Source organism: Astatotilapia calliptera, chromosome 4, assembly GCF_964374335.1.
Source record: "Astatotilapia calliptera chromosome 4, fAstCal68.1, whole genome shotgun sequence".
Taxonomy (NCBI): Eukaryota; Metazoa; Chordata; class Actinopteri; order Cichliformes; family Cichlidae; genus Astatotilapia; species Astatotilapia calliptera.
Window position 1 is genome coordinate 32,390,799 of NC_137425.1, and position 14,378 is coordinate 32,405,176.

General features: G+C 39.8%; 1 protein-coding gene and 2 long non-coding RNA genes across 5 annotated transcripts in view; 1 reads left to right on the plus strand and 2 right to left on the minus strand.

The window, feature by feature from the left end:
- Positions 1 to 3,093: 3,093 nt before the first annotated feature.
- LOC145428387 (uncharacterized) lies at positions 3,094 to 4,905 on the minus strand. Its single transcript, XR_013908677.1, has 2 exons — positions 3,282 to 4,905; positions 3,094 to 3,244 (listed from the first exon to the last, which is right to left on the minus strand). It is a non-coding gene; the product is annotated as an uncharacterized LOC145428387 (long non-coding RNA).
- A 3,198-nt stretch (positions 4,906 to 8,103) lies between these two features.
- Positions 8,104 to 10,149, plus strand: LOC113030958 (uncharacterized). The gene is made up of 2 exons (XR_013908679.1): positions 8,104 to 8,792; positions 9,349 to 10,149. It is a non-coding gene; the product is annotated as an uncharacterized LOC113030958 (long non-coding RNA).
- LOC113021409 (G2/M phase-specific E3 ubiquitin-protein ligase-like) overlaps positions 9,732 to 14,378 on the minus strand; it is a 258,658-nt gene continuing 254,011 nt past the window's right edge. Inside the window, exons 2-9 of one of the 3 annotated variants that reach the window (XM_080300504.1) lie at positions 13,899 to 14,111; positions 13,520 to 13,655; positions 12,827 to 13,320; positions 12,339 to 12,645; positions 12,052 to 12,227; positions 11,518 to 11,690; positions 11,121 to 11,335; positions 9,732 to 10,830 (exon numbers count right to left, since the gene is read on the minus strand). In XM_080300504.1, the coding sequence (XP_080156630.1) occupies positions 10,571 to 10,830; positions 11,121 to 11,335; positions 11,518 to 11,690; positions 12,052 to 12,227; positions 12,339 to 12,600 (1,086 nt within the window). In that variant the 5' untranslated portion in view covers positions 12,601 to 12,645; positions 12,827 to 13,320; positions 13,520 to 13,655; positions 13,899 to 14,111 and the 3' untranslated portion in view covers positions 9,732 to 10,570. Of the gene's footprint in view, positions 10,831 to 11,120; positions 11,336 to 11,517; positions 11,691 to 12,051; positions 12,228 to 12,338; positions 13,321 to 13,519; positions 13,656 to 13,898; positions 14,112 to 14,378 lie in introns of all 3 variants that reach the window. The other 2 variants (XM_080300503.1, XR_013908678.1) reach the window with 2 other exon arrangements.

Here is a 14,378-nt window from a genome sequence, read left to right on the forward strand (position 1 = left end):
TCCACCGCAGTGTTGACTATACTAGAGTTTCATGATGGCCCAAACCAGCTGCAACTTCAGCAAAGACGTTTTTTGTTAGACACTGTTACCTTAAAACAGTTTTCCCCCGGTTTGTAGATTCCTCAGGCCTCCAGAAAGAACACCGGGACTCAGCAGTCAATTCACAACACTTTTATTAATCCACACTTATTGATTACACCTTCTAGAAGGGAGATGTACAGGACCCCGGAATTCCTCTGCAGATCTCAACCCCTTTGTCTGTTTCACTCAGTTTTGTAGAAGTGACCCCATCCTAAAACCCCCCATGGTATGCTGCAAACTCTGTGTTTGTGTGTATGCACCAGCCTGTGAATGCCTGTGTGTGCACGTACCCGTATGTCTATGTGAGTGCACGTAAGTGAGTGTGCATGTAGGTGTGTCTCTATGTAAGTTTCTCCCCGTTTCGTATGTTCTCAGGTTTGTTATTTAGTTTTTCCAGTTAGGTTTCTTTAGTTCCCTGTCATCCCTCGCTGCCTGTTTGCCACTACACCACCCTCTAAATAAACATCACTCGAATCATCAGGCATCACCTGCATTTTGAGTCCTCCTTTCCTCCAACACCACGCGGCTCGCCTCGGCAGCCGTGACAGTCTGTAGGTTTCCAGTTCCTTTGTCTCATTGACCCAGACCTTATCACTCCCAAACGGGTCCGTGGGTGGAGAACAGCTTCAGCTGTCCCCACATTGGTGACTGGGATGTAGGCAACGCCCTTATCCACCTGGACCAAACATGGAGAGGCCAGCAACCCAACTGGCAACCCGGACTCAGAAGGCTCAAAAAGCACAACCTGACCTGACAACTGCTGAAAACAGGTGGTAGCCACCAGCTGCATGACGCCACCAGGTATCCGCACAGCCCGCGGACCCTGTACCTTAACGGTACCGACAGGGTCCTCTGGGGCTTGGGCTGCAGACTGGTGACACTGATGTAAGGCCTCCAAAACTGGTCTCGGAGCAACACCTCTGCGTTACGCATACCATCAGGTAGTGCTGCTCAATTAATCGAATTTTAATCACGATTACGATCTGGGCTTTCAACGATCATTAAAAATGACTGAGCCGATTATTAGCCCCTCCCTCATTTATCCGCGACACCTTAAAGGCCGGTCCGTGAAAATATTGTCGGGCATAAACCGGTCCGTGGCGCAAAAAAGGTTGGAGACCGCTGATTAAGAGGACCCGAGGGAAGCTCGGAAAGCTAAGCAGAAGTTATTTGGAGAGTGACTGCCGTTGGTTGAAAAGAGTTAAAAAAAAAAAACTTCAGTGGTGTTGCACACTATTTTATATTATTTTTTTAAAGTCATTGTTAACCCTTTAAAGCCGGTCAGAGCAGCACGCTCCGTTTTGCGTAACTATTTTTAAATCCCTGTAGAACCTGAACCGTGTAAGCTAGCGCAATAATTTGTTTTGCATATGAAACCGGAGGAGTTTACATTTGATGCCATCAGCTTGTCCTCGGTCACGGTTTCGTTCCACATATAGCTTTGCAAAAATTGCATAAAAAGCGCTTGCAGGAACAAAAACATAATATTCCAGAAACACGCTCCGCCGTTCCTATCAGCTGTTCGTAACACTTCCCACAGTGAAATGATGCACCTGCTGTTTTCTTTGCAAATTTGCATCATAGGATTGTTTTTTGTTTTTCCTGCAGTATATAAAAATTGCTGTATCTCCAAAATAAAACTATGAAGACACTCAAAATAAATTTCCTGTGGTGGGAAACTATTTTTTGCAACATTATTGTATTTAAAGTTTTGAGGGATAAACCTCTTAAACTTCTCCAAGTAGAAATATATGTAAACAAAACAAAAGCGATTTTCAATTTTTTTTTGTAGTTTATTGCACTTTTTTGCAATTTATGTAATTACTATGCACTTAATGCATACATATTATTAAAATATGGGCTATAACAGTTGTATTGATGTATAGCAACTTGAAATGCTCCCACAAATGGCACTACAGCATGTAAAAAAAATAAATAAAAATAATATAAGCTCTGGTGGACTTGGTTCTATAGTAGGTCTTAAAGGGTTAAATAAATATCGTCAAATAATCGTGATCTCAATTTCAGTGAAAATAATCGTGATTATCATTTTTGCCATAATCGAGCAGCCCTACCATCAGGTGCACTTTGTTTTACTTGCTCCATCAGAGCCATTAGCGCTAAGGAAAACTCCTGCAAAGTCTCTCCCTCCGGCTGTCTCCTCGAAAAGAAAGCCTGCTGCAGAGTGACATAGGACTTCGCATTACCATACAGTTCCTTTAAAATGGTCAACACCCGAGCAGGATCCCCTCGCTCTAAATTAGGGCGAAATTTGATCTCCTCCCCTGCTTCTCCCTCTAAATGGTCAAAAATAAAGAAAGCTTGATCAGCAACAGACAGGTGCCGGGCACGCATGCACGCTTGAACCTCTTCGACCCATTCAGCTATATTGATGCCCGTTCTGCCATTGAACATGGGACATTTACGGTCCCTAGGCACCACCACCAAACGCTCTGTAACGGCGGCCTGGCTACCAACATTTGGTATGCAACCAGCTGGTACGAAGGAGGACGACGCGGCACCACCACCAGACTCGAGCACAGCGCCCCCATCCCGGCGCAATTGCTCATTATCTGCCTTTAACTGCGCTACCAAGTCTCCAAGTTGCTGCAATTCTTCCTCCATAATAAATTTTGACCAAAAAAAGGAAAATTAAATCAGCAAGGTGCTAAAATCCTTTTACTCTTCCTCCTACCTGGTTACTGCTGTCTTGTCTATAATCACACTCTAAAACAAATAGAGCCTTCAAACAGGTGAACTGTGATCTTTGCAAAAAAAAAAAAAAAACTATTTACAAGACCAAACATCTACCTCAAATGTGCATCCTGTCGACCAACGCCAATTATGTGACCAAGTGGTCGGCGGGGTTATAAAAGAAATAATAAAATGACAACGCCACCTGGGGGAATTCTAGCCCCCAGGAAATATGAACTTAAAAAACAACAACGTTTGCACAGGTTCAGGGATGCACACTGAGGCCGGCTCAATGTATTAACACCATTTTATTTATTAAAAAAAAAATAAAAACAAAACAACAAAGACAGCGCACTAAATGTCTAAAATAGTGTCCCAAATTACAAAAAAATAAACATACAACTGTGACTTACCAGCAGCGGTGGACCAAAAGAAAACCACACAAAAAAACCCACTATAGTCTATTAACCTGGTGCTGTACAACAAAAGTGTGGAAAACCACCCGCCACCTAAGGTCCCACGGCCGCTGGTAGATCCTCAGTTCACTGAAATAAAAGCACAAGATATACACATTAAACAGGATAAAAAAACAAAAAACAAAACATGGGACATAAAGGCTCTCTATATACTAAAAAAAAAAGAAATTAAAAGGAAAACTGAGACCCACATACACACCACAGAGCACAGATTGGAAACACTCGTGCTCTGCGAGCCAGCCCACAGATGGTGCTGGTTCCGATTGTCCGTAGCCCTACTCAGTCTTGCGCAGCTCTCCACAACTGGAAGAGGGAAAGGGAGAGATGGTACCAGTTTTTGTAACACCAGCCCAATATGCAGCTGAAGATCGCCCCGACCAGCCGCGAAAGCTGGAGTAAAACGATAGTCCAAAAAGGGGCTTAACGTGAGACCCGAAGCCCCCAGGGGCGAGGAGAGGCCAGCAGCAGGAACAAAACTGGACGGCCAACAGATCGGAACACAAGATAAAACAGGGCAAGACAAGACAGCAGCTAGGCAGGCGTCTCGACTCTTTGCTTAAAATCAGGCAGTTGGTCCCTGAGGACGTGCGGGAGCAATCAAACCCTACAAACAAAAAAAGGCAAAGATAACTGTTAGGTATTTTAGTACCATGGGAGCATTTACTGGATATTGTTTTATAGTGACATTATGCAGGAAAACTCTGTCATTCAATAAGGCCCCTTTGTTTTAGTTATTTTTCTCTTTGACCCAAGAATTGATGTGTGAGAATCACAGGCTGGTACAAGGTTGAAATACCACAGAGATCACTCCCTCAGCTACATTAGTTTCTTAATCTTTTAGGAGACGCCTGTTGAGGCCAAATGGTTTGTTTCAGATTTCACTAATGTAAGAACTCTTTGTTTTGTGCCTTGAAAATATGTCGCTGAGATAATCACAATTGTAGCTGAACTGATACACTACACAAAGGATGCTTCTTCACCCAAGGGCAGGAAGACGCTGCCTTATCTTGGTCTGTACTGGTTTAAACTGATAAATCTGCTGTCTCATGAATTTTACCCTCTATACAAACTGTTGTACTTGTGAATAAAGTTGAGTCACTTTGGGAAGACAATCTAAAGCAGTCTCTGTTTTCTTGTTCTCCCAAGCTGCTCCCGAGCTCGTACTAACACGCTGAATGGCATGCTTGAATATTACTTGAGAATATATTTGACTGTGTTACAGACTAAGGGACATTCTCTGCTGATAGACGTCCACGCCTCGGAGGAAGCCGATCCACGGATTAGGCCCTGGAAACCGTTTCCTTCAATAACCTTAATCGTCTCTAATTTACAAATACTAGCAGCTATAATATAAGCGGCTTACCCCAAGACTGGAGGCGCTGTACTGTACGGTGAACGCAACTCACGCGTCTCTCCACCACAGCTGGAGTAACCCATATGGAAAAGATATATATAAATCTTATAAAGTTTGAATCTGTCTTGTGTGAAACTTGTATGAAAAGCATATAAGTGTGAAAACAGATATAAGATCCCTTGAAAAATTATATAATGAAACTTGTATGTTTTGGATACTTACTAAAACAATGTATGAAAGTAATGCGAAAGTGGCCACTTTCATGAGTAAATCATGTAAGCCTTATATGATTTACTCATGAAAGTGGCCACTTTCATGAGTAAATCATAAGTTTTTACTATTTCTTTTCCGTATGGGAAGGAAGCAGGCCGCAGAATTATGACTACTAGTTACTGACTTTTGAGAGAAATCAGAGGTCGAAAGGAGGCCTACTTGTAGCAGTCACACAATCCGATCGTATCGGTAAATTAACCAATAGGCCAGCATTTACTGCTGTATCGCACCAGAAGCTCGGGAGGAATGATCCAACAAAAAAAAACGGCTTCCCTTTATACAGGTAAACACCACCCTGTAATCAATATGCAGGTGGGTTCCTAATTAACCCAATCACACGATACAAGGAGCCAGTGCAGCGGAAAGAGAGCGAAGGTGGTAGAGCGAGCGAGAAAGAGAGAAAAAGAAGGGCGAGTAGCCCATCCGGCTACATCTTTATGCCTCAAACATTAATGATGACACCTTCAGTATTTCTCAGTTCCATTCTTTAATTCTCAGGCTTGCAGCGGCAACACAGTCTGCAGCACTAACTTGTTCATCTACCGTTTTCTGTTGTCTCCCTTTTTATATCTCGTCCTTCCGCCTTACATTCGACCTTTCAAAATAAAAGTTCTGTAAACATCACAATTTGCAAATTGCTAAATGTCATATCACGTAAGGAGTTTTCTCCCACGTAAACAGATGTGTGCCACCATAAAACCTTCCTCCACACACAACCCTCTGTTACATCTTATTCACTTATTTTATAATCCAGTCATTTTTCCAAATCTAGTATCAACTAATTTGCATATCAGTTTATAATGCGCTAAGTTGACAGGTCACATTCAAAATATTACCACAAAAGAGAATTTCCTTCATACAGTAAATTACTTGTGCTGCATCAATCAAGCAGAAAACATCTCACAATTTATTATATTACCAACTAAATTTATTGTCTGATTACTGCTTGGTCATACCAGACTCTCTCTGTCTTCATTTATTTATTTATTTATTTATTTATTTATTTATTTTCTTCTCTGTTTTCACAAACGTTTCACCTATTGTCCTGCAAGCTGGAGAGTCAGCAGTGGATAAATTCAGCATTTGATAACAAAAAGTTTTCCCTGCTTTAACACCAATGAGAGATACAGGCGCGTGTGCTATAGTTTAAGTGATGACGTGACAAATCCTACTTCCGGGTCTAAAGTAGTCTGCGTTTAATATGGCTTTTGTGTTGTTAACATGTTTAATGTTTTGTATTTTCTTCTATTTAATCTCAAAAAGCTCCTAAAACAGTCAGTGATCACTGTGACCTCCCTCGGCTTTTATTACTGTTAATCATTTATTTAAGCTCAGTTTTTAAAACCTTGGGATGTAACTACAGCCCAGCATGAATGACTAACCTCGTATTGTGGATGGATTATCTCAGTTGTTCTCCTGGCTGAAGTTTGGTCCTTTTACAGCATCCTGCCATGCGATTACATTTGTTCCTGACCACCGAGAACACTCACGTTAACGTTTATCGAGTGGAAAAAAGTTAGCTTGTTTATATTATGCTAACATAGCTGTGTCGCTAGCGGTCACGTAGCACATCATATACCAGCTAGCCAAACTTCACTAACCCTACAAACGTCACTGCTGTTTTCTGTCTTCATTTATGTTGGAAGTGATAGCAGAGCTGTACGTTTTAATTTGTTTCCAAACCCCGCAGTCAGGACATGCTATATTGTATTTAGATAGAAGCTAGCGAGCTAACTCCCTGCTAACTTCTAACTCCGTTAAATGTCATAAATTCCGTTTTCATGGATGCCTGGATGTTAAACTCAACTGTTACACCTGGTAGAGCAGAACGCTGATCATTTTATTAAAGATGAAAGACTTTAGACAGTTTTTCAACTCTCAGTAATGCCATAGTGATCGTTTGATATATGGACCTGCAGCAGAGTTTAGGCCCAGACACAGCTAGTGATGTCAGATTTAACGACCGGATTGAGCCATTCAGACAAGCACCTTTTTAACAGAGGATTAACAGAGGTGATTATAAATACATATCAAGAAAATTGACAAGAATATTACAGAGTGGAAAAGAGCGTGTGTAAAAAGGGTCTACCTATTGCAGTGTTTACAGTGTGTTAGATGGAGGAGTTGTAAAGGGAGATGGCCACAGGCGTGCGTGTGTGTGTGTGTGCGTGAGTATGAGGTGCCGTAAGGGACATTATTACTGAAACGCTCTCACACACACAACTGAAATTTTACCTCTCACACACACTACTGAAACGCTCTCAAACACACTACTGAAACGCTCTCACACACACTACTGAAACGCTCTCACACACACTACTGAAATTTTACCTCTCACACACACTACTGAAACGCTCTCACACACACTAGTGAAATTTTACCTCTCACACACACTACTGAAACGCTCTCACACACACTACTGAAACGCTCTCACACACACTAGTGAAATTTTACCTCTCACACACACTACTGAAACGCTCTCACACACACTAGTGAAATTTTACCTCTCACACACACTACTGAAACGCTCTCACACACACTACTGAAATGCTCTCACACACACTACTGAAACGCTCTCACACACACAACTGAAATTTTACCTCTCACACACACTACTGAAACGCTCTCACACACACTACTGAAACGCTCTCACACGCACTACTGAAATGCTCTCACGCACACTACTGAAATTTTACCTCTCACACACACTACTGAAACGCTCTCACACACACTACTGAAACGCTCTCACACACACTACTGAAACGCTCTCACACACACAACTGAAATTTTACCTCTCACACACACTACTGAAATGCTCTCACACACACTACTGAAACGCTCTCACACACACTACTGAAACGCTCTCACACACACTACTGAAACGCTCTCACACACACTAATGAAAACCAAGAGGATTTCAATTGAACAGGAAGGTATTTCAGCTGCACAGGAAGGTGAGGAAAAACAAATAACACATTAATGCACAGCTAACACCGCGGTGACGTCGACAACAGTCTGTTAGAGGTATAATTGAAAAATCTTTTGCCTTCATCAGTGACTATCCAAACATTGTTGTAGGGTAGCAGCCTATTGCAACAAGTCGGGGCATGCTATGCTATGCTAGCTGCCCGTATAATCTGGAAAGACTGTGTCTGACAGTACCTCATCTACAATGAAATTACATCAGATCCTTGTCAATTTTTACATACTTTGTTTTTTGAGGTGAGAACCAATGAAGAAGATGTTGAAAGATTTTTTACTTGTGCTCTGCAATGTATTGGGGCGCTCCAAAATGAAAATTCGGACAATATCAGACAAGAGCGGCTTTATAGAGAGCTAGATGATCATACACGAACTCTATCAGAATTTCTTGCTGCTGTATCTCGATATGATCCCAATAATAGGGTTGCCACCAACCTACTACAATCCTTGTATAGATGCTTTTGCAGCTTGCTACATGAATATGATGCTAGACAGAGATCTGCTTATGTGACCCACAGATTGTTACCCCCAACCACCTTGAGTGGTCATCCAGGTCGGCCACGATACACTATATCTGCTGAACAGATTTCTCACTTTGTTTCCATTGGTATGACATGGCAGAGAATTGCATCATGCTTTGGAATAAGTCGAAGAACCCTGTACAGACACAGACAAACTTTGGGAGTTGAGCCATTAAGCTATGTGGATATTTCAAATCAAGAACTGAATGGCCTTGTGACGGATATCCTACAGAACACTCCAAATGCAGGGGAAGTATACATTCTTGGAAGTCTGAGATCTCGTGGCTTAAGAGTTCAACGTTGGAGGGTCAGACAAAGTCTACAGGAAGTGGATCCTATTGGACGTGCATTTAGACCTCGTCATGCGATAAGGCGAAGGATCTATAGTGTTCAGGCCCCCAACCACTTATGGTAAGTTCACTGGTTTGAAACAAATGGTCAGGCCTTGTGTTTAAAAGTATTAACACAATACATCAAAATTAATGGTCCTTCATTCAAAACATTACTGAAGTTAATCTATATGATCAGCATAAGATAATAATAATAAAAAAAATAACAATAACCAAAAAAACTGAAATTGATATAAGTATGTTAAATATTTGGGGGATTCATAGTACATCAATTTAGATGTTGTCTAATGTATATACTGTTGAGTTGTTTAGTCCTTTATTTTACATCACAATTTTAATCTCTAACATCAATTGTGCCAGGTAAACGTAGTGTGGAAAAAGACATTTTATGCCACTGTGTGTATGTGTGTGCACGTGTAAGCACGTGTGTGTGTGTGTGTGTGTGTGTGTGTGTGTGTGTGTGTGTGTGTGTGAGAGAGAGAGAGGTGTGCTGTTGTTGAAGTAAATGTACAAAATGAAACCTCTAGTTTTTGTTTAAGTACAGGGTCAGGAATTCACTACTAAATAATATGAACAAACATGTGGAACTGTAGTAATGCTTTCTGATCTCTCAACAGGCATTTTGACGGCAACCACAAGTTGATTAGATGGCGCTTGGTCCTGCATGGCTGTGTTGATGGCTTCAGCCGAACTATCATATACTTACGTTGCTTATCCAATAACAGAGCCTCAAGTGTCTTGTCATTATTTTTGGAAGGAATACAAAACTTTGGTTTGCCCTTAAGGGTCAGGTGTGATCATGGTATGGAAAATATACAGGTTGCTCGTTTTATGTTACAGAGAAGAGGAGTAGGCAGTGTTATTACAGGTGTTTCAGTACATAACCAAAGAATTGAAAGACTGTGGGCAGAACTCAACAGAGTTGTATCAAGACACTTTATAAATATCTTTAACTTTATGGAAGAACAGGGTATGTTGGATTCACTGAATGAGCTACATCTTTTTTGTCTGCATTATGTTTATTTGCCAAGGATTGAAAGAGCATTAACAGAATTTGTCAATCAGTGGAACAACCATGGTCTCTCTACACAAGGAGGACAGACCCCTCTTCAGCTGTGGCATACAGGTGTCACAAACAATGTGGGAATCCTGTCGTTTATAAATGACATTTTTCATGTTGATAATTATTATGGCGTTGATGAAGAAGGGCCATTACCAGAACTTCAAACAAACAATAATGTCATTATTCCAGATATTGACATCAACATAAATGAGACTGCAATGAACATAATTCAACAAGTGAATCCATTAGAAAATGATGGAAATCATGGAATAGATGTGTTTTCTTCACTTTTACACCTTCTACATTAAATAAAATATTTTGCAAAAAATAAAAAAAAGATATATAAAAAAACATTTCAGAAAACATATGTGATCGAAACTAACATATTGAAACCAGTTTCTTTAAAATGATAAAATGACAGCTCTGTTGTCAAACAGAAACTGACACAGGCAGAAGAATAAACAGACACAAAGACAACCAAATCAAAAACCGATGGACATACACATGAAATGAGTAAAGTGACACAAATTTTTTATATTCAAACTCAACAATCTAAATTAACTTCTGACGAGCTGTTAAACAATTGGTATCTACCTGTATGAATCCTGAAGAACAATCACTTCTTGTCAAATTGATGTCTTAAAACATCAATTTGACTGAGGCAGGTAAATTTGGAAATATTAAAACCTTAACAAGTTAATACTCAATACTCACTTTGAATCAATAGAGAGACCAATACAAAAGAGAAACACGCAAACTCCTCCAGCATAATGTGTTCATACCCTGCCAAAGCCGTAAGTGTTACCTAATGCAAAATCAAACTTCTCCTTGAACAGCTGGTATGAAACATGCAGTGGCAGCCTAATGCAGTTAACACACGTGTTGGCAAGAGGGAAAATTGGTGTAGAAGAGAAGTCATCGTCTCCTCTATGAATGAACTCAATCGAGGGTGCTGGGGAAAAGCCAATAGGTGGCACCGCAGTTGCTCCAGTTGCAAAGGCCAATATCTTCTGTAATTTGGAAGGTCCTTCTTCTTCTGCATAAAACAGAGAAGGAAAAAAGTGTTAAAAGGTTATTTCATTTGGCCAACATAAATTGTCAGTGAGTACAAATCTAAAGCAAGAATCTTAATGACTGTTATTGCAATGACTATAGAGCATGCTTTTCATCTTTCAATAGTCTCAAAGAACTATGTAAAAATGTTACTACAACCAAGAGGGTAATGTGGTGTTATTGTTATTGAGTATGCTATTTAAAATAAAGATTTCAGAAATGCTAACCTATAAATCGTTATATCTATTTATTGTGCACTAAAGTGACAATTACCTTCTGCATCTTGGAGATAGTCTCTCCAGAAGGTAACAACCATCTCCTCAGCAGCTCTTCTGTTGCTTCCTTCTGGAGATAGATGAATGTTGAAAAGATCATCCACCTGGTCAGCAGTCAGCATATGTGGCTCATAGCAGAACAGAGGGCGAAAACTGTCTGGATGCCTCCTCATTTTCTCGAGAACCCCAAGAGTTTTCAGACCTTCACAAAATCTGGATAAACAGCACAAAGAAATTTTATTCAATAATTCTGCAATTTCATGCTTCTAAGTTAATTGTATATTATCAATTTGGCACAATCAGTTATACTAGGTTATTAACTGGCCATTTTGATTAATGGGTAAGATTTTTATCACCATTTTAATTAATCTGAAAAACACAGAATACCAAAATACCTTTGAAATGGACCTTGAACCCTGTGTATGACCTGAAACATGACAATATCATGTACCAGCAGATCCCTGTCTCTTAGTGAACGCATAGGCCTCAGGCATCCTGCATTGGCCAAGTAATCAAGCAGAGGTTCTTTTGACTTTTCAAGGTCCTCAAGGGTTGTACTTTGAGATATCTAGCATCACAAAGAGCAGAGGAAGGGCTTGTTATGGAAGTTACTCAGTAGTCTTATAACCTATTAGAAGGAACCCAGCCACCAGTGGTCTACACAATCACAATATGCCCGCGCGTACATTGGAAGTCAAATGACTACACATATTTTTTTAATATGTTTACAATGTGCTTAAAAAATGAGAAAATATACTCTTTCGTCTACCCTTATCTACTGAATCTTAGTTTAATATAGCAGCAAAATATAAAAACTTGGCATTCAGCAATGGCCAGACTGATCCGGATAAACATTCCCTGCAAAAGAAAACTGGAACACAAACTATTTTCAATTCACTATAAGATTTATAAAATAAACATATAGAGACCTTTCGGACTTTTTCAAAGAGTTCCAGGTCAGCTATGTCTTCCAGGGCTGGATTTGCTGAATTTCCAACCAGAAGGGAAAATACTGTTGGTGACAGAAAGTTAGGTGGTGGACCACCATGTACCAAGCTCACTGCAATGGCTCTCCCAGAGATGTAGTACCAGTCCCCTCTGAGAGCTGCAAAGCAACAGAATAAAAGGAAAAGCAAAATTGTCAGTAATGTTGCCTGTAAAAATAAATATCAGTTAAACAGTTCCCACTATTAATCTTAGAAAAATAGGTAATTACCAGTACTGTCAAGAGCCAAGTTCTTGCAGTTTTCTTTCCCCTCAAACATGGCTGACCTGGCAATGGTGTCCATCAATAGTCTCAAGAATTCCCTCCTCGGCCCACCTAAATCAACCCCTTCCTCATTTTTCCCCATATCATCTGAGAATTTCACACAGATCATCAAGTTGGGATCATAAGATAGCCTTTGAAAACCACGCAAGGCTCCCTCCCACACAGCAGAGCGATTTATATTAAATTTGCACTGCTGTTTTGTGCTCATTTCGATAGTTCCAGCAGTATCTCTTGAACAGGGACTTTTTCTGCACTAAAAAAAGAAAATAAAACAGAAAATAAAATATATCAGCCATGTAGTCATGTTACAGAATTTGAGAATATGTGTCACACTGATCATAGAGAGTTAAAGCTTTAAAGGTTTATATTGATTTGACAATTCTGGAAAGCCCAAATTATGTCTCAAACTCAAATTCTGTATGTTTGTTACTCACATCTGATTCTCCAAGCTCGCAATTATAGCTTGATTTAAATCCTCATCATCTGAAGAATCGCCAGAAAGCGATGCCACGAGAGTTAAATATGAAGAATAATCTTCATCTTTAACGCTCATGGCAGGGATGTCTTCACTTCTTGCATTGAAATCTCTGCTGTGACTGCTTGTGCTAGGTTTGTCATCACTTCTTGCCATGTAGCCTTCATCACAAATGCTGTTCCCATCACTTCCTTGCTTTGCCCGTTGCCTTTTACCAACACTCCTTCGAATACAGTTGGTCCCAGTATCATCTTCTTCATCACTGCTAGTGCCAGGGTTATCACCTTTAACATGACTTCTTAACCTTGTAGTGACTTGGCTGCTCATGTCTTGTTGGATTTTTGAACTATCAACTTCAAAACAATCATTGTCACTGTCCTTATCAGTTGCACAACTGCTTAATGCTGATTTGGAGCTGATGTGGGAAGGATCTTTGTCTTCATCTGATTCACTCTTCAACAGAAAAAGACCAAAAACATATATCAAAAGCAAGTAATTATAGCTTATCTTAAAAAGATTAAAATAAGAAATATCAATATTGATTGCTCCCAAACACTTGTTTTAAATAAATATATTCTATTTTGCTAGAAGCCCAATTGTTGACATGTTTTTTCCCAAATCATGATTACTTTTCATTCTTTTAGTAACTTACTAAAAGTGTCCTTGATGGCCTTACATAGAGGGCTTTGGTTTTAAAAACCTTTAGGATCAGCATCCCATTCAGCTCCTGACCAACTTGGAGCTTTGGAGACACCAGCTTATTGCCACAAGCCATTAGAAACTCGAGGCTACAAAAAATAAATAGGGACAACAGCAATTGCTAATTAGTTAAATATTTTAAGTATTGGTTAAATATTTTATTATATATTGTTCTGTTTGTGTGTATGCTTTTATGACTTAAATTCTACTGGTATAGTCATATGTTTTTATAATGATGAATAATATTTTAAACTTCTTTACTTTGGTATATTATCTTTAAGTACAAGTCATTACATGAATACACACAGTAACAATAAACAATAGTATTTTACCTGACATCCTCTGGAATGCGTTCACCAAAGTTTTCCTTGAGGTGTTTCACGACAGTTTGGTTGTCCCAGGTCTTCTGGAATTCAAAAGCACTGAGGATGTGCCCATGTTTGTGTAACCGTAATTTTGAACCTTGTTTGCACACTACTCCCCATGATGGAGTTGGAAGTAGTATAACATCTTTGTTGAAATGGTCATGCTGCTGGGCCATAGCTCTGAAATATAAATATTAGATACCATAAACAACAGCAAGTGATAACTAATAATACTGAGATGCAGACAGCAGAACACTATCCAAACCCCTACACAGAATGCTTTCATAGACAAAATTGTTGTAGTTAGGCAAACATAAGGGTTAATTTTATATACTTTTTTTTATACTTTTCTGAGAATACGCGCTTCTTTTGTGGTTCGGACTCCTTCTGACATTTCTTTGGAGGTGGAGGAAAACCAAAGTAATTGCTTAAAGGAGCTTCTTCGAC